Source organism: Periplaneta americana, chromosome 6, assembly GCF_040183065.1.
Source record: "Periplaneta americana isolate PAMFEO1 chromosome 6, P.americana_PAMFEO1_priV1, whole genome shotgun sequence".
In the NCBI taxonomy this organism is placed as follows: domain Eukaryota; kingdom Metazoa; phylum Arthropoda; class Insecta; order Blattodea; family Blattidae; genus Periplaneta; species Periplaneta americana.
The window spans coordinates 81,014,395-81,033,734 of NC_091122.1; the positions used below are offsets into that span (position 1 = coordinate 81,014,395).

Below are 19,340 nucleotides of genomic sequence, written 5' to 3' on the forward strand. Positions count from 1 at the left end.
CCAAAACACAAAAAACTTAGCCTTCTAACCCCAAATAACAATACCTACCAATTACTATAAACAAATGCACTCAATCAGCTGACTAGTGAAAGAGATCATGTAACTAGTGAAAAATTGTCACAAGTTACTAGACTGGTAAAATAGTTTGAGAAACAGAATCTACTAGAGCTGGTGAAATATACTCTGGTAACTAGCAACTGCTGAACTACTAAACTAGTATTTTTGAGAAACAGGCCCCTGGAGCATCTCTTCATTGGTATAGGAGTAGAGAACAGAAATTTACTCCCTACTTTTCACAAGAGGGTGCCTTAGTATACTGCAGTGATATTCCTGTGGTGTGATACAAAAGTTTAATGTTCAGTACGAAGTGGATGAATGGAGATTTTTTTTATTGATTCCTCCAAAAGAAGTCTGAAGGCAGTGCTTTTGCACAATGGCAACAAGTATGCTTTGTTATCTGTTGGTCATCCGGTACACCGTAAAGAAACTTAGAAGGATCTTGAACTGGTTCTTACAAAGATAAAATATAAGATCATAGCTGGATGATTTTTGGAGATATGAAAGTGTTGTCCATTCTTCTTGGTAGGCAGACTGGGTATACTAAGTTTCCATGTTTCCTCTGTGAATGGGACAGCAGAGCGAGAAGCAATCATTGAAAACAAAAGCACTGACCATGAAGAACATCTCTTGTACCTGAGAGGAAAAATATTTTGCGACAAAGTCTTGTTGATACAAGTAAAATACTTCTGCCACCTCTCCACATAAAATTAGGCATCATGAAACAGTTTTAAAGCTTTGCCAAAAAATAGAGAATGCTTCAAGTACCTTTGCAGTAAGTTCTCTCGTCTGTCAGAAGCTAAAGGAGGGCATTTTTGTTGGCTCAGACGTAAGAAGACTGATGTTAGATGAAAACTTCCTTCATATGATGACTGCAATTGAAAGAGAAGCATAGACTGCCTTCAAAAGTGTAATTACTAAGTTCTTGGGAAACAACAAGACCCCCTACTATGTAATGGTTGTTCAAAATATGGTGGAGATATTCAAAGCCTTGGGATGCTCAGTAAGTTTAAAACTTCGTTTTCTGAATGCTCACTTGAATTTATTTTCCCAACAATCTTGGTGCATGAGCAAGGAGGAAGGGAAACGTTTCCACCAAGACATTAAGGATATGGGAAGAAAATATCAAGGCTGGTGGAACATTAATATGATGGGAGACTACTGCTGGAGCAAACACTGTGACATTCCAGAAACCACACACAAGAGGAAAAGCAACATGCGAACTTCACCATAAAGAGAAAAAGGCAGTATAAAGGGTTTGACTAAATGTGACTTGTTAAATATGGAATCTAATAGTTTTTGTAAAATATACCTTTAATACGTATTTGCCACAGGACATGTTTCACTTCATTACTTTTTCGTATTAACTTCACATTGCTTAAAGTGTCAACGATGTTACAGAAAAATGATACATGATAGAGAAAATGTGACCTCACTTTTGGATTCAGCACCCCAAGAAACTATAAGTGTAACATACATTTTGAGAAAAGTTTTTATGATCCTTAATTTTGCAGACCTATGTAATTAAATCATGTTTTGTTAACATGATAGCTGGCTGTATTTTCTTCGTGTCAAACTCAGAAATGATAATTAAAGTGGGACTTTTGCACCCCACACAGGTGTGAGCAGGACATTGGAAAATCTCCTGAAAATATCACCATATCGGAACATTGGAAACCCATTGCACATGTGAATATGGTATAAATATGAAACATTTTGATAATTATTTCAACATTCAATATTTACAGTTCAATATGTTTGACAGATTCTGGGACCTTTACTTCGGCTTCGTCAAGCTTGTTCACATCCTCAAGCTGTGCGTGGTCAATTCTTAACAGCTACTAAAGCTACTATGAGTATGGAAGAACTGCTGGAATCACTGATTAAGAAAACTCAGTCTGAGAGTGAGGAAGCACTCCGACTCTATATTGCTGCTTTGAATGGTGAGTTCACAATTTAGTTTCATTGTAATGACTTAATATGAACAATGATCAATTACCCAGAATTGCTCCACATTAAGAATAATGGACAACAAGATTGTGGTAGAGCATAAAGAAGGTGGAGAGTTTTGTGGGGCATGATATTCAGAAAGTTCCTATGCAGGCTGGTCCCATTCCAACCTCTACCTAACAAAATCTGTTGTCGAGCGGCGAGAGGACATATGCTGGCATATGGACAGGTCCATGTATGCTTTCCTATGCAGTCTGGTTCCACTCTACCCCTCACCACTTCGCTTCCTCAGGACAGACACTCTGCACTACTATCATTAAGCTAATGGAACATTATACCTGGGACCGGTCTGCATAGGAACTCTGTATTAGTCATAAACACTCTTTTATTGATAATGATGCTGCTGATGCTGACATTGAGATGGACACAGTTGAGTTCAAACCTCCCACATTTTAATTAATCATTGCTAACAAGGTATGCCAAATTATGAAATGTGAGTGGTACTAAAAGAAAGAAAAACTCAAAGAATTTTTATTTAGTGAATTTTAAATTGATTGTTCACTCACTATGTTGCGCCACAATCGCATAAAGCAAAATGGCGATTTTGCAGCAGCACGCACAATCTGTATTCTGATATGCAGAGACAAAATCAATCATACAGAGCAAAGATATTACTGGAGAGAATATGGAGGAGATGCACCTGATGAGAAAACCTTTAAGGCAAAATGTGAGAAGTTTCTGGCAACTGGAACTCTTAAAAAAAAACAATCCTGATATCCCACTGGAATTTCTTCCACCTTCTCTTCTGAAACATGTCGATGCGAACCTCCAGATTATTTTTTAACACTTCCAGTTGCCATAAACTTCTTGCACCATGCCTTAATGGTTTTCCCATCATCTCCTCCATATTCTCTCTGATAATTTCTTTGCACTGTAATAATTGATTTTGTCTTTGCATACCAGAATACAGATTGTGCGTGTTGCTGCGGAGTCGTCATTTTGATTTATGCGATTGTGGCATAACATAGTAAGTGAACAATCAACTTCAAATTCATTAAATAAAAATTCTTTGAGTTTCTCTTCCTTTTAGTACCACTCGCATTCCATAATTTGGTATACCTTGTTAGCAGTGATTAATTAAAATGTGGGAGGTTTAAATGGAACACCATATATAATATGTACTGTTATTTTTCATAGGACTGGCTGGTATCCATATCATTAGAGAAAATTGGACCAAAGCTGTGGAGACATACAGAAGTGTACTAAGAATTGCTGAAGAGTATAAAGACAAACTAAAAACTGATAAATTACAGGTGAGATGTGTGTGAAATTACAGATGGGATGTGTGTGTATCATATTCAGAGTTATGTACTGCTAAAATTCTTATAATTTTGTAGAGAAGGAGGAGGAGGAGGAGGACGACGACGACGATGAGGTAGAATTACTTTATTTCAAAGTGAGCCTGCTTCCTTACAGAGTTGCGTTACTACATGGTCTACTATATAAATTACACTTGTAACAATTTTGCGATTGAGATGTTCCCTGGAACAACAACTTAACGTACATTACGCAGTTTTTCCGTTCCCTGTATATATTGAAATCCTTAATGTCATAACTCCCACCTGACAAGATATTATTTCCAACAAACACAATGCCTTTTGGAACATTTTAAATGATTCTGCACCATGCTGTTATACAAGATCTAAAGTGTTCGATGCTCTGTATATCAGCAGAGCGGGTAGAAGAGAAAGTGATGTTACTTCTTCTAGTTCAGTGGTTCGTCGCCAAGTGGCGCTAGCTCTGTTTTCCGTGCCCAGTTTCAGGATCGCTATTCGAGCAAATGCAAAAGGTTTTTAAAAATAACCCATTAGATAAGAATGTATTGTAGAGTACTTTGTTACAATATTTTACTTGTTTAAAAATGTAATATTACTTACTTACTTACTTACTTACTGGCTTTTAAGGAACCCGGAGGTTCATTGCCGCCCTCACATAAGCCTGCCATTGGTCCCTATCCTGAGCAAGATTAATCCAGTCTCTATCATCATATCCCACTTCCCTCAAATCCATTTTAATATTATCTTCCCATCTACGTCTCGGCCTCCCCAAAGGTCTTTTTCCCTCTGGCCTCCCAACTAACACTATATGCATTTCTGGATTCGCCCATATGTGCTACATGTCCTGCCCATCTCAAACGTCTGGATTTTATGTCCCTAATTATGTCAGGTGAAGAATACAATGCGTGCAGCTCTGCGTTGTGTAACTTTCTCCATTCTCCTGTAACTTCATCCCTCTTAGCCCCAAATATTTTCCTAAGAACCTTATTCTCAAACACCCTTAATCTCTGTTCCTCTCTCAAAGTGAGAGTCCAAGTTTCACAACCATACAGAACAACCGGTAATATAACTGTTTTATAAATTCTAACTTTCAGATTTTTTGACAGAAGACTAGATGACAAAAGCTTCTCAACTGAATAATAACACGCATTTCCCATATTTTTATTGCGTTTAATTTCCTCCCAAGTGTCATTTATATTTGTTACTGTTGCTCCAAGATATTTGAATTTTCCCACCTCTTCGAAAGATAAATCTCCAATTTTTATAGTTCCATTTCGTACAATATTCTGGTCACGAGACATAATCATATACTTAGTCTTTTCGGGATTTACTTCCAACCCTATCGCTTTACTTGCTTCAACTAGAATTTCCGCGTTTTCCCTAATCGTTTGTGGATTTTCTCCTAGCATATTCACGTCATCCGCATAGACAAGAAGCTGATGTAATCCATTCAACTCCAAACCCTGTCTATTATCCTGAACTTTCCTAATGGCATATTCTAGAGCGAAGTTAAAAAGTAAAGGTGATAGTGCATCTCCCTGCTTTAGCCCGCAGTGAATTGGAAAACCATCAGATAGAAACTGGCCTGTATGGACTCTGCTGTAAGTTTCACTAAGACACATTTTAATTAATCGAACTAGTTTCTTGGGAATACCAAATTCAATAAGAATATTATATAAAACTTCTCTCTTAACCGAGTCATATGCCTTTTTGAAATCTATGAATAACTGATGTACTGTACCCTTATACTTCCATTTTTTCTCCAATATCTGTCGAATACAAAAAATCTGATCAATAGTCGATCTATTACGCCTAAAACCACTCTGATGATCCCCAATAATTTCATCTATATATGGAGTTAATCTTCTCAAAAGGATATTCGACAAAATTTTGTACGACGTCAACAAAAGGGATATTCCTCGAAAGTTACTACAGTTAGTCTTCTCCCCCTTCTTAAAAATAGGTACGATTATGGACTCCTTCCATTGTTCTGGTACAATTTCCTTTTCCCAACTTGCAAGTACAAGTTTATAAATTTCGCTAGATAATGCCCTTCCACCCTCTTGTATTAATTCTGCTGGAATTTGATCAATACCTGGAGACTTGTGCTTTTTCAGATTTTCTATTGCAATTTCGACTTCAGAAAGTGTGGGTTCCGGTATGAATGGCTCAGCAGTTTGTATTTGAATTTCGTCCTGATCATTTCTATTTGGCCTATGTATATTTATGTAATATTACTACATTAACAAATTGTGAGTTATATACACAACCCTGAATAGTAAATATAATAATTAACCGAAAAACGGAACCTTGTGCTGGCTTCAGCCAGAAATGCATAAAAAAAAGTAGAGCTTCGCAAAACTGAACATTTTTATGGCATTATAAAGTACGCATTGACATGAAATTATAGTTTTTTTATACACAAGAAAGAATGTAATATAATAAAGGAGACACTTTATTTTCACCAATAGTTTTTATCTACTATTTAATCATTAGTTGCAGTTGTATCTGGTTTATACATAATTCAGGGGAACAAGAAATATTACGTGTAACTTAGACTCATAAATTAAGCTTCGATATTTTATCTGTGCTAATGTAAGTTTTGATCTTTTGCAATACCTAGGTTATTTTGTGTTTTGTAAAATTAAAACAATTTAGTAGCACTGTATTAATTAGTTGTATGCTACTTATTGGAGAATATTAAATTAACGACTTTTCCATGAGATCTTTTACTTTCTCATATGCTCGTTTAGAAACCTCTTATGATGTGGAAATGTAATAAACAAATGTAATAAAATTGTAAAGCAGATTAAGTTGTAGGCTAGATGCAAAGTAGAGTTATACTGTACTTTTGTTACCGAAATAACTTTTACGTTAATTACAACTATAAAGTGCTATTATTAAAAATAAAATAATTAATAATTAAACATGTATATTTAATGAAGTAGAAGCTAGGTACTTGGATTCAATTAGGAGTTTACAATTAGCACTTGAATGCACCACATTTTTTTAACCGGCACATAGATTGAAAAATATTCAGATGTAGAAAGTCTATGGTGAGCATCACAAGATAATCATTTTCTAATTCCAAAATGTCGCTCTAGAGGATCCTGATTAATTTTTTTCTGTCAGAATATATTTAAATCTGCTATCTCACAAGAATTAATATATTTCGTGAGTGCTCTGAATTGTCACTCTAAATAATTCAAGCGTTCTTTTTATTGCCATTTACGTGTAATATATTTTCTAAAATCGTGTAATGATAGGATCCTTTGTACAGGGCAGAGGGGGAGTCTTTGAGTTCAGCATATCTGCAAGGTCGTTCATTCACCTTGTAAATTCTTTTTGTATTTTCACTTCTCTCGAACACATCACAGTTTATGACTAAAAAATGTATCGATTTTGAAAAACTCACACTAAACAGCTGAAATGCTGGTCTGGGGTTCATTCGCTGGAAGGAATTATGGTCAATGTAACTGGACATAATTTTGGGCATTCAGGTGTGGCATAATGGTACATAAATGCACACAAGTGCAAGATTAGCTAAAGTGTTTTTCTGATTATCTGGTGTCACATCCAATTATTTTTTTACTCGGATATTTAAGGATGCTGTATCAACTATTGGGTTATCTAGCGTCAATGGAATTGGTCATAGCCAGATGGTATTTGGTAAGGGTACATTGTTATGAGAAAGGATTGATGTCCTCTTCATTGGATATTTTCTCTTCTTTTCTTTTTTTAAGATATCGTGGCAAGTTTGGAAAAATATGTGTTATAGCATATGGTGTTGGTCGCCAGTTCTTGCTTGGAAGTCCTACCTCTTTACCGGTAATAATAAATTTATCGGCTCTTACAATCAAAACCGCAGAAAAATGGATATCACAGATATAAGAACGAGCATATAGTTTTCTCTCTTCGTGGAATTGCTCTGCAGCACTTCTGAAAAATAGTCTAGTCTTTGGGTGGATAAAAGAAACGTCTTACTTCCTTACAAATTATATAATCGGATATACATCAAGAACAAAACAATTAGGCTTATTACTACTCGCTCACTTAAACTCCACAATAAAAATCACTCAAACACCACAAGAAATATCTCCTTAATTCCATAGCAGAAGGAGTTCTACCTGCTCTATCCACAGTATTAAGAGGAAAATTGGAATCTTAGAATGATTGCCACGCCAATGTTTCACTCAGTTGCCGTGGCGACACTAGGGGGTTTAAAGTCCAATTAGATCCTTGCCGAGTTACCACGCTTTCTATTCTAAATGCTCTCATATCAGTTTAAAGAATTTGTAGTTGAGTTCTTGTTTCAGAAAGCCTCAATTAGTAGTTAAGAAATTACAGCAAACTCTTGATTATATGCTAATCACCTGTCAAAATGGCATGAATAAATGAAAAACATGAATAATCGGAAATGTTTATTGATTTGCCACAATAATGTTTTAGCATGAGAAAGTCATAAACATATATGTTAGTAAGTTAACTTATTGTATTTAAGATTATTATTTTTACTTTTTACAGCAGAATAACAATATCAAGATGCAGTTTAATTATTGAACTTACTGCACTGGTAATCCCCTGAAACTGTCACTACTGCTGCAGAACTTTCACTGTTTGTTTTCGGATGAAAGTAAAAGTAATGTTTCTCTGTCTTTTAAATGCATTTAAATCTTTTCTTATAATGGAACGAATATTCCGAATGACAATGATATCTGTGTAATCATAATCCTATTGTCCCATATAGTCGAGCAAAGTATCAACACAATGAAGAGTGACACTATTATTCACACACATTTCTTCCGGTATTTCCTCTTCCTCTCCCTCACTCTCCTCACTTGCTTCGCCTGTTGCTGCCCTGATTCTCTCTTCATCACTCAAAACCTGGAAGCCCAGTTCATATGCGTCTATGTTTAGCCAATCTTCCACATTTTCCTTGTATACATTTCCTTAGCATTGTATGTTTGTAACCAAGTGAAGCATCACTTTGCTCTGGGAATCCTTGAAAATCAGATTCTTCTATTTCTGCCATGATTTTGTAATTAACAGAACAGTATCCAATAGAGACAGTGTTTTCCAAAAAAAAAAAAGAAAAAAAACACAGTAGGTTTTCACCTTTCTCTGTTAAAGTTTGCACAAGATTGTGTCGATAAATCTGCTTCATTGTAACAATGACCCCCTAGTCTATAGGCTGTAAGATGGCTGCCACATTCGGGAGCACAAACTTTACACAAATTCCACCATCACTAGAAATCAGTTTATCCTCACCAGGATGTGAGGGTGCATTGCCTAATAATGAGACTGCTTTTGCTGGCAAGCCTATACAAGTACTTTGAAAGAATGCAGCCACTTCTGGTACAAATTTTTCTCGAAACCAGTTTCTGAATAATTCCCGATCCATTGTAGCAGCTCTCTGACTGTAGTAATGAATTGGGAGACTTTCTCATTTCCTCTAAAACACCGAGGCTTTTTAGTGTTCCTTTCCACCAACAATTTCAATTTATGGTTTCTGCTTGCATTTACACAACTCATGATAGTGATTCTTTCTTTAGAAGACTTATGACCAGGTGCATGTTGTTCAGTTTCATGCACAAGAGTACGGGAGGACAAACAGTTCTAATATAAATAGATTTCGTCCATGTTATAAATCTGGTCTAAACACAAATTTTGATGTGTTATGTATTCCTGGAACTCCTTCGAAATTCAGTTGCTGCAGAAGTGTCAGCACTTAAATGTTCACCCTGCACTGCAATTTCTCATTTTCTGTACCTTTGCTTGAACTTGGTAAACCAACCAGATGATGCACTGAAGGAACCTTCTAGTCCTAACTCTTCATGGAAGAACTTCACTTTTCAGCACACATTACACTGGATACTGGAATTCCTTCCAAACATTTCTGATGGAACCATCGTAAGATGCAGTATCCAAATTTTCGTATGTTGATTTTTTCATTGATTTGCACTTTAAAGGACCAGCTACACTGCCACTGGTTAATGTCTCTAACCATTTGCACACCAATGCCACTCGCTAGTTTCTTTACTGATTCACCTTTCTTAAACCTTTCTGTCAACTCTAACTTTTCTTTCAGTATTGGAACCACTTGTTTTACGTTTCTCAGCCATTATATCAGTAGGTGCCACAATTATCACAATACTGATCATCTCACCACCTAATCACATCAGTTGAAAATTAAATACTGTACTGTAATGATCTACAATAACCGCAACATCAGTTTAATTTTAAAATAACTGTCGCCAACATTCGACAAAAAAAAAAAAAACACAATAAAGTTAACTAAATTGTAATTAGAAAGACAAAACGTCCTTTGTTGCTCTAACACTAACAAATTAGACACTCAAAATACGATATCATTTATATTCTAATGTTTCTAATTACAGTACTAAATACATTACTGCATTGAAATTAGTGTACAGCATGTTGTTAATTTTGGATTTTATAAGTTTTTCCAGTTTGCTTCGCTTATTTAGTACGTATTGTACTGTGTTTATACTACAGCTGTGTTGATTGTTGCTGTTTATGACATGTGTGCTGCTAGTTGTGTGAGCTTAAACAAATCGAATAATCGAGAGTTTGCTGTAATTAAAATTTTCAATATGAATAAAAGTCAAGCCATAAATTTGCTAATGGCACTCTTCAAGCCATAAATTTGCTAATGGCACTCTACTTTCCCACTCTATCATACATAATACATGCCAACAATGGGAATATTATCTCAGTTGGTAATCACACTCAGATTAAATATTTCGTTACTGATTTTAATGGTGAAATTAAATTTTATGCTTCAAAATGTATTAAACAACTAGCCATACCTGTGCACTTCGGTGCACTTGTTAGAAATAAATATAAAGTAATTACATACTGTAATTAAAATAGTACATTTGGTCCAGGGAACATCTGTGTTTAATAGAAGGATAAATCGTTTAATATGTTATTTAATTGAAATTGTATTTAAATAATTAAAATACTATCATTTTGGACCAGAGAGAACTCATTTCCTGTAAGGATAATTCCTTTAACATATTTCTTATTGTTATTACATGCAAATAATTAAAATATGTTCATTTGGTTCAGAGAACATCCGTTTTTGGTGCAAGGATAATTCGTTTAACATTTTTCTAAATTAGTCTTGATTGCATCCTTTAATAAGTTTATTTAGACACGCTTTAACATATGTGGTCATGTTGCATGTTTAGAATGTGTGGGTATACCAGTAGGCCATTTTTACTCTTGTCGAGTTCCTGTTTCTGTAGTGTGTTGTAATCAGTTACATAACTGATTATAGATCTTGATTAATGTTTATTATATCTGTAATTGAGACAGTGTTGAATCAGCATGTAAATTTCCAATCTGACATTTGTCTTTATGACTACAGTCAGATTTGTCGGCCACAGAGTTTGAACTCTCGAATGTGAGTCTCAAATTCTACCATCTGAGCCAACTCACTCAGTTGTGCATCATTGTTTATGTAAATGAAGAAAATGAAAATGAATGTGGTACATAAATATTATTTAAAAAATACAGGAAACGAATATGGGTAAATTATGAGTACAGGAATGCCATTTCATAACACCTTTTAAAATAAATCAGCTCCAGTGATCTCTACGGTAAAATGCTTATTTATTATGTGCTGTATTTTTGGTCCAGTAAAAATACTCATCTTTACGACAGAACTCTTAAAAATACTATTATGTTCTGTGGACAAAATGAAACTGAAGTGTATAAAAGTATAAGTGTATAAAAGAGTATTTTATGTGGACCAAATAAAGTTGCAATAATCAAGTTACACAATATTTTGACAGAATATCAAGTTTTCTGTGCGTAAAGATCTATTTTAATCTTACCTCAGTCCTCATATGTAGCATTACATCCATCTAAAGAAACTACAAATTTCAAATAGTGAAAGAATTATCCAAATCGGTTAATTAGCTTTTGAGATTATTTCATTTAAACACACAAACATTCTCTATATTAATATTGATAAACATCAAGGCCACCTTAAATAGACGGAGTCATTTGTTTTCATTTCATTATAGCCATCGTCATTCCTGCAATAACTCCTGTGACATATTTATCGATTTTCAGATTTTTGCTCTATAAATAACTTAAATAGTGATACAGCAAATAATAAAATCTCCTATATGTAATTATATTTCTTTCTTTCGAAAATGTAAGAATTCACGATCTTCTATGTACCGCTGCCATAGAATGAATAAATGTATTTTTTCTTCCTACTGAAAAATTTTATATTTTGCACATAGGAGTTATTGCAGGAACAATGACACTATAATCTGAGACAGCAGTGAAAATGTATTGTATTGTTATTTTAAAACTCTTGTATATCCTTAAATATCAGTCCTATCAAAATTTTGCATAGAATAAAATTATCGGAAATCATTTTTAAAGAAACTTTTCTTATGTAACATTTTTCAAAAAATTAATGATAAGCGAGATATTTCGATTTATTTAATTCAGGCCCCCTTATAACCTCCCTTTTAAATAAAGTATTTTGAATGCCATATAGCCTGAAATCTAAGTTACAACGAACTTAATTTATATTCCAGTTTTCATCGAAATTCATTCAACCATTATCGCATGAAAAGATAAACATCTAGATAGACAAACATACAAAGAAAAATTTCAAAAAAGCGATTTTCAGTTCAGGATGATTAATTATACATGTTAACAACAATTATTTTTTGAAAAGCGAAAATTACCAGAAAAATTTCGGTTACAGATTTATTATTAGTATAGATTACAGAGCAATATAGAACAACTAGTATCTATGGTTCTCCTAAAATGTCATGGAGAATTATCATAAATCAGTACATTAGGCCTACTTTGTTTTACCCTCTTCTGTTTGCTCCTCTTCATTGCCTTTCACCTAAGTTTTTAGAAGTGTTGGATCATATTAGATTAGATTAGATTAGATCTTTATTAGCTGAATAGAATTACAAGCATTCATGGCGTCGTCAGTACACAAGAAAAATGACATAACATACAATATAATACAAAAATAGACTTAATTCTAAATAAATTTAACAGTTTAATATTAAGTGACATGCAAAAAAAAAGAGAGAAAAAAAAGGAAAAAAAAATATATATAGGACAAGCTTGATCTTCAGTCTCCACTGTTCTACCTAGTATCTTCTCTTTTTGCTTTCCCCTGTCTTTTCTTCAACTCTGAGTTACCTGAAACATAAATGGTCAAGGGCAGTATCAAGAAACGTTAAATTCTAAAATTTTAAATTTAGGTATTCATTTGTGCAAAATGGCATATGTGTTAATAAAATGTTCTTTACCTCTTTTTTTAATTTTCTTATGTTAGGTTCTTTGATTTTCTGTGGAAGTTTATTATATAAATTGCTGCCTCTATGTGATATGCTGTTAAGACTTCTGGTAAGCCTGTGGTAATTCAGATGTATGTTTTGGGATGTGCTGGTGTTATACTCATGATAGGTTGAATTTGTTTTAAAGGAATCTATGTTTTGATGAATAAAGCACACTGTTTCTAAAATATATATGCAGGGTACAGGTAAGATTTTTAGTTCTCTGAAAATTTTTATACTTTCAGTCCGAATAGGAACTTTTTTAATGATTTTGAGTATTCTTTTCTGCAATTTGAGGACTTGTGTCACTTTTGGTGAAGATCCCCAGGTAATAATGCCATATGATAGTATTGAATGAACATATCCAAAATAGACTGATATTAAAAGTTCCATGGATGATATCTTCGCAAGGACACGAAAAGCATAACATAAGCGACTCAGCTTCTCAGTTAGATGTTGTATATGCTTTTCCCATGTTAGACTGGAATCTATCCATATATCTAAAAATTTAGAGCATTCTACTTCCTTAATTATGGTATTACTAAGAACTATGTGAATCTGGTCAGTTGGATATTGATTGAAAGATACATATACAGTTTTATTTACATTTAATTTAAGCTTATTATTTGCTAGCCACTTGTCTAGTTTCGTTGATGTTGCATTAATTTTCATTTGCAAGTTCTCTTCCTTATTATCACTCAGTATTATGTTTGTGTCATCTGCAAATAAGACAGTTTTCCCTTCAGTTATATTTAACGGGAGATCATTTATGTATAGGAGAAATAATATTGGACCAAGAATTGAGCCTTGAGGGACACCATGGGGCATAGGAACGGATTTTGATTTTACTGAGCCAATTTGTACAACCTGTTCCCTATTGCTTAAGTACGAGATGAACCAGTTCCCTGCTAATCCCCTTATGCCAAATTGTTGTAGTTTCCAGATTAGAATTTCATGATTAACCATGTCAAATGCTTTGCTAAGGTCCAGGAAAAGTCCAACGGTTTGTTCTTTATTGTTTTTAGCATTGAGGATTGATTCGATAAACGATATTACAGCATTATTGATTCCTTTACCTTTTCTAAAACCAAACTGAGAATTTGACAGTATATTATTATATTCTAGGAATGAGACTAATCTGTTGTACATAACCTTTTCAAGGACTTTCGAGAACCCAGATAATAGGGATATAGGCCTATAGTTCTCAATATTTTGTTTAACTCCCTTTTTAAAAATTGGGCAAACTTTTGCTACTTTAAAGATCTCTGGAAATTTACCAGTGACTAAGAATAAATTACAGATGTCTGTCATTGGCAGAGCTAGAAGATGATTACAAGCTTTTATTACTGCATCTGGGATTTCGTCAATTCCAGATGCCAGGCTACATTTTAGGTTTCCCATTATTTTGTGAATTTCTTCTGTGGTTACTGGTTTTAAAAAAATTGTACTTTTATTCCCTGTATGTTGAAAGGTTGGCTGTGGATTCCTTGTTAGTGCAGGTTCTAAAGTTTGCGTAACATTTGCAAAGTAGTTATTAAACACTTCAGCTAATTTATGTGGACTCTTAATTAAGCTACCATTGTTTAATAATTCAATATTGACTTTGTCTGATTTTTTCCCGGTTTCCCTTTTTACCACATCCCAAATTGCTTTACTTTTATTTTCTGCTCTCAAAATGAAGTCCTGATTGTAATTTAATTTTGCCTTATGGATTACTTTTTTTAGGATGTTACAATATGTTTTATAATATAGTTTGAGATTTAAATCATTTGTATATTGACATATATTGTGCAATTGTCTTTTCCTTTTACAAGAAATTATGATTCCTTTCGTTATCCAATTTTTTTATTTATTCATTTTGTTTGAAAGAATAATTTTTTTAATTGGAAATGCGATATTGAAATAATGTGTTACAGTGTTAATGAATTCCACTGATTTTTCATTTACATCTGTTTTGTTAAACACATCAGACCAGTCTTCTTTTAGGAGCATAGATTTAAAGTATTCTATATTTGACTCATTAAATGATCTTTTATAGCTGACGGACTTATTACTAGCTTTAGGTTCAGCATTTGCTTCTAATTTTATATGTAAAAATGTAGCATTATGGTCTGAAATTCCCATTTTTATATTTTCTGCTGAGAATGGGTAGAAATCATTATCAATAACTATTTGATCCAGGCATGTCTGTGATGTAGGAGTTATACGTGTGGGGGAATCTATAGTTTCTATTAAGTTAAATGAATGAATCAGTGAACTGAAATCAGAAGCTGCACTATTGTTTTCTGAAAAATCTATATTGAAATCGCCACATAAAATTAATGGTTTATTGTTGTTTTTTAACGAGTGCAATAGGATTTCAAGATTCTCAAGAAATGTTTTCAAAGATCCACTTGGTGATCTATAAATGCAGGCTGCTGTGAAACAATAATTTGAGTAATTTATTTCTGTTACTACGTGTTCAAAATCCTTTTCTCGGTTAAGGTAGTATGTTTGTCTTTTCTCAATATGAGATATGTTACTGGTGGCTTTTACAAATATTGCTGAGCCTCCGTTTTTATACTTTGTGCGACTAAAGGTACTTGCAAGTTTATAATTTTTAATATGGAATAAAGTTACTTCTTTTTCATTTAGCCAGTGTTCTGTACAACACAAAATATCTATATCTCGTAATTCATGACTGAATAGTACTTCTAATTCATTTAACTTATTTTTAAGGCATTGAAAGTTTTGATGCATTATTGACATACCAGTAGAGTTGAATATATTATTAGTATTACCAGAAGTCTTTACCATATCAAGTGTAATTAATTTACCAATATTATCTATCCTATTGATTGATCTGTTTATAAAAAATCATCACTTAGCTTTTTAGGAGGTATCCTTTTCCTCTGAGATTTACGAAGATCAGCAGTTTCCTTGTCAGCTTCAGATTCCTTGGACAGTTCTCCCCTATCCGCAGTTCCCTCGTCAGCATCCAGTTCCTCGGGTAGTTCTCCCCTGTCAGCACTTTTCTTGATGACGTCGTCTTCTTCTGCCGAGTCTCCCCTGTCAGTAGTTCCCTTGTTGGGGTCGTCTTCTTCTGTCGAATCTCCCATGTCCGCTGTTCGCTTGTTGGCGTCGCCTTCTTCTGCCGAGTCTCCCCTGTCAGCTGTTCCCTCGATGGCGTCGTCTTCTTCTGCCGAGTCTCCCCTGTCAGTAGTTCCCTTGTTGGCATCGTCTTCTTCTGTCGAGTCTCCGCTGTTCGCTTGTTGGCGTCGCCTTCTTCTGCCGAGTCTCCCCTGTCAGCTGTTCCCTCGATGACATCGGCTTCTTTTGTCGAGTCTTCTGTATCCGGTCTGGTCCAATCCATCACGATGGGGTCCCTTGTTGCACTCCCAATTACATTCAGTATTTCATTCATAATGTGTTCTCCCATTTGTTGCTTCCCACTGTTGTTAAGATGAAGTCCATGTCTAGTGAATTTATTTCTATCCAGGTTTATGTCGATTATCCTAACATTTTTGAAGATTCCCATCCTTTTTTCAGTCTACAATTAAATGACTTGACTTCCTTATTTACACAAGATGAAGCTATGAGATCATGTCTGTGTGGAGCACTTATGAGCAGGACATTTGTATGACTGCATTTATTTGCAAGCGACGTCAGGTTCCTAATAGCATGGGCTGCATTGTTTTTGCTGATGTCATTTGTACCTCCCCACACTACCACAAAGTCATTTTTTGTTAATTTCGTGATGTCAGATTTGGCACTTTCTACTATATCTTTAGTGGTAGCGTTGGGTTTCACGTAACCAGTAACATTAATCGGCACTTTACTAAGATATTTTATGTTCTCTGCACAACCTCTCGCATGACTGTCACCAATAACTGTAACAGTACGTTTCTTTGTACTCGGTAGACTTCTTTGTTTACATTTTCCGCCATTTTGGTTCTTCCTTTGAACCACACTTTCCTTCTCCTGTTGACTCTGGAGCACTTCATAGCGATTTACTATTACTGGAAACGGTTGTTGATCGGGATGGTGAAATTCTCTAGAATTATTTGCTTTAGTCCCCTTTTTACCTGTTGCTATAGTCCATCCAAGCGTTTCCAAGGAACTTTCTTCTTTCGCGGTACTGCAATTAGGCCTACAAATTGGAACCTCTCCTTGGTGCTGTAGAATGTTTCCATCCTCTTGCAGCACTTTAATTATTTCCAACACAGATAACAACTCTCCTTGAAGTTTATCCACTTTCCTTTCCAGACTGCAACACCTTGTACACGATTTGTTGTTAGGAAGATTGAAATTACTACAAAATGCGGGAGCTACATTTACATTTCCCAAGTCGGCCGCCATCTTGGATATTCTTAGTAATCCAATTAAATAAATCATCTTTCTTCCAAGTGATGTTCCTTCAGCAATGTTATACTTAAAACACATGCTAACACATAGAAATCTTGAACTTCTCAGAGGTACTTGGAAGGCTTATCTTCAGAATTTCAACATCGCCAAAAAATTTGAACTATTGTGGTGCCAACTATTGTGGATTCCTCTCCTTTATTATAAAATTGCAATATTATCATGGGAAAAAAAAACTTGTGTTATAGTATTTATTCTGGAGTTAGAAAATGGGAGAAAATATGTTAACATTGCTTGCTTCTAGTTCTATTTGCAACTAAATTATCAAACTGCTAATGGCGCTAGTAAGAAGACAGAGATGATTACACAAAGGAATGGCCATATTTTGTTGCTTCACATTTTAGTGAAAACCATGCGTTTTGTAATGTCTGCTCATGTGATTTTTCTGTAGCTCATGATGGCCGAGATGATAGACATATTGATTCAAAGAAGCATAAAACATGGGCAAGTGAAATTGAAAAACAAGCATATTTCGTTATTCTTTGTTAATAATGATGAAACAATGGCCACGAATGTCGAATTGTTGTTTACATAATTTCTTTTAGAGCAGTAGCTATTTCTGACGATGTGGGAAATTTATTCGGAGCTATGTTTCCTGATTCTCTAATAGCACAGAAGTATAATTGTGCAAGGACAAAATCTTCTGTAATAATTCAGTACATTGTAGGTGAGACAAAGAAAGAAACAGTTGAACTTTTATAAGAAACACCATTTTCCTTGGCTATTGATACAAATTCCGTAAAACTTTATTCCCTTAATTCTAAGCAAGGTCAAATATCCATTCTTTTATTATTGCTAGAGAGTATTGACAATACAGGAGGAGGAATTCTTCCAGTTACTCATAAAGAATTGTCTTCCCTAGGTATTCCTTGGGGAAATTTCATGTGTTTTTCTTGCAATAATGCTTATACAGTGATAGGTGGAATAAATGGTGTTGCCAGATTTGTGAAAGAAGCATTCATCTATTAATGTTCTGAGTTTTTCTTATCATCTTGTACACATTGCTGCTCAAAAGCAGCTCTCCAAGTGTCAGTAAATGTAGAAAACTTTTGAATAATTTCAAGGGAAAAATTGTTCCAGGGCTGGGTATCGAACCCGGAACCTTTGGCTGAGCAGAAACTACACCAGATACAGGCTCAATTTTTCCCTTTATATCCACATACCTCAAGTGGACTGACAGGCTACCAGAGACCCAGAGACCAGTTCTTGGATAGCTCAGTTGGTAGAGCATTGGCGCGCTCAGCCAAAGGTCCCAGGTTCGATACCCGCCCCAGAACAATTTTTCCCTTGAAATTATTCAAATCAGCTTCACCTGAAAGCTAGATTTGCAGAAAATGTTTTGGTTCATATACATTTACAGAAAAGCAGCTGTTAGATGCAAAACATGCAGAAGAACTGACAGGTAACATGTAGTTGTAATATAGTTCAGATCTGACTTTTTCGAAGGGGAGGGATGAATAAGATGGGATTACATATAACCCACTTCAAAGATTGACACCTCTGGAACTAGCCCATGACACCTACATTGATGCAATTAGAACACTACAAGAGAAACAGAAACTCTGCCTCCATAAGCTGCAACTGATAAAAATGTTTATATTGCATCAACTAGTAAAACTTTAAAATCTGTCCTGAGGAATATCAGTTTTACAGAATGGTATAAATTCCCCATAAGTGTAAAGAGGTGTGTGTGTGTGCGTGCGTGCGTGCACACTTCACTTATGTGATTCGGGTTCTGCATATTGCAGATAGATGGCAGGACTGTGGACCATTTTCAAGTTGCACACCATTTTGGCAGGCTGTGCTGTGCATGATGTGTACACATCTGTAGAGAGTTGTGTCGTGTATTAGGGTAAATGTATGTGTAAGTGTTTGTACGAGTATATGTGCAGTGTAGGGAATGGGTGAGGATGATTATGAAGATGAGAAAGGCGAAAGGGGAAGCTCTGTGTCAGCACGTAGCCTATTCCTGTCAAATAGCACCAAGGGAGCTGCCAGACTTAACATTCCCATCCATCAGATGAATCACTGTCAGCAGTGACATATGCTTTCTCTTCATATGCACTGCAGAGAGATTTAGGATTTAACCCAGGCATATTGGTGCACAATCTAGTGATTAGAAGTTGTGCACCACCACCTCTCCTAGTCCCGAGATAGAACATCTCTGGTCCCACTGAAAATCGAACCTGAGCCAGCTAGTTTGGAGGCAGACAAGCTGCCACAGAGCTGTTCCCCTTCTTATGCGAGT

The 19,340-nt window shown here is 35.0% G+C and overlaps 1 protein-coding gene across 5 annotated transcripts in view; it reads left to right on the forward strand.

Annotated features, from left to right (window-relative positions):
* Positions 1-19,340, forward strand: part of LOC138701460 (E3 ubiquitin-protein ligase SHPRH) — a 444,559-nt gene that overhangs the window by 267,169 nt on the left and 158,050 nt on the right. For all 5 annotated transcript variants that reach the window (XM_069828349.1, XM_069828345.1, XM_069828347.1 and 2 more), the window contains 2 exons: positions 1,823-2,000; positions 3,205-3,320. In XM_069828349.1, the coding sequence (XP_069684450.1) occupies positions 1,823-2,000; positions 3,205-3,320 (294 nt within the window). The remainder of the gene's footprint in view (positions 1-1,822; positions 2,001-3,204; positions 3,321-19,340) is intronic.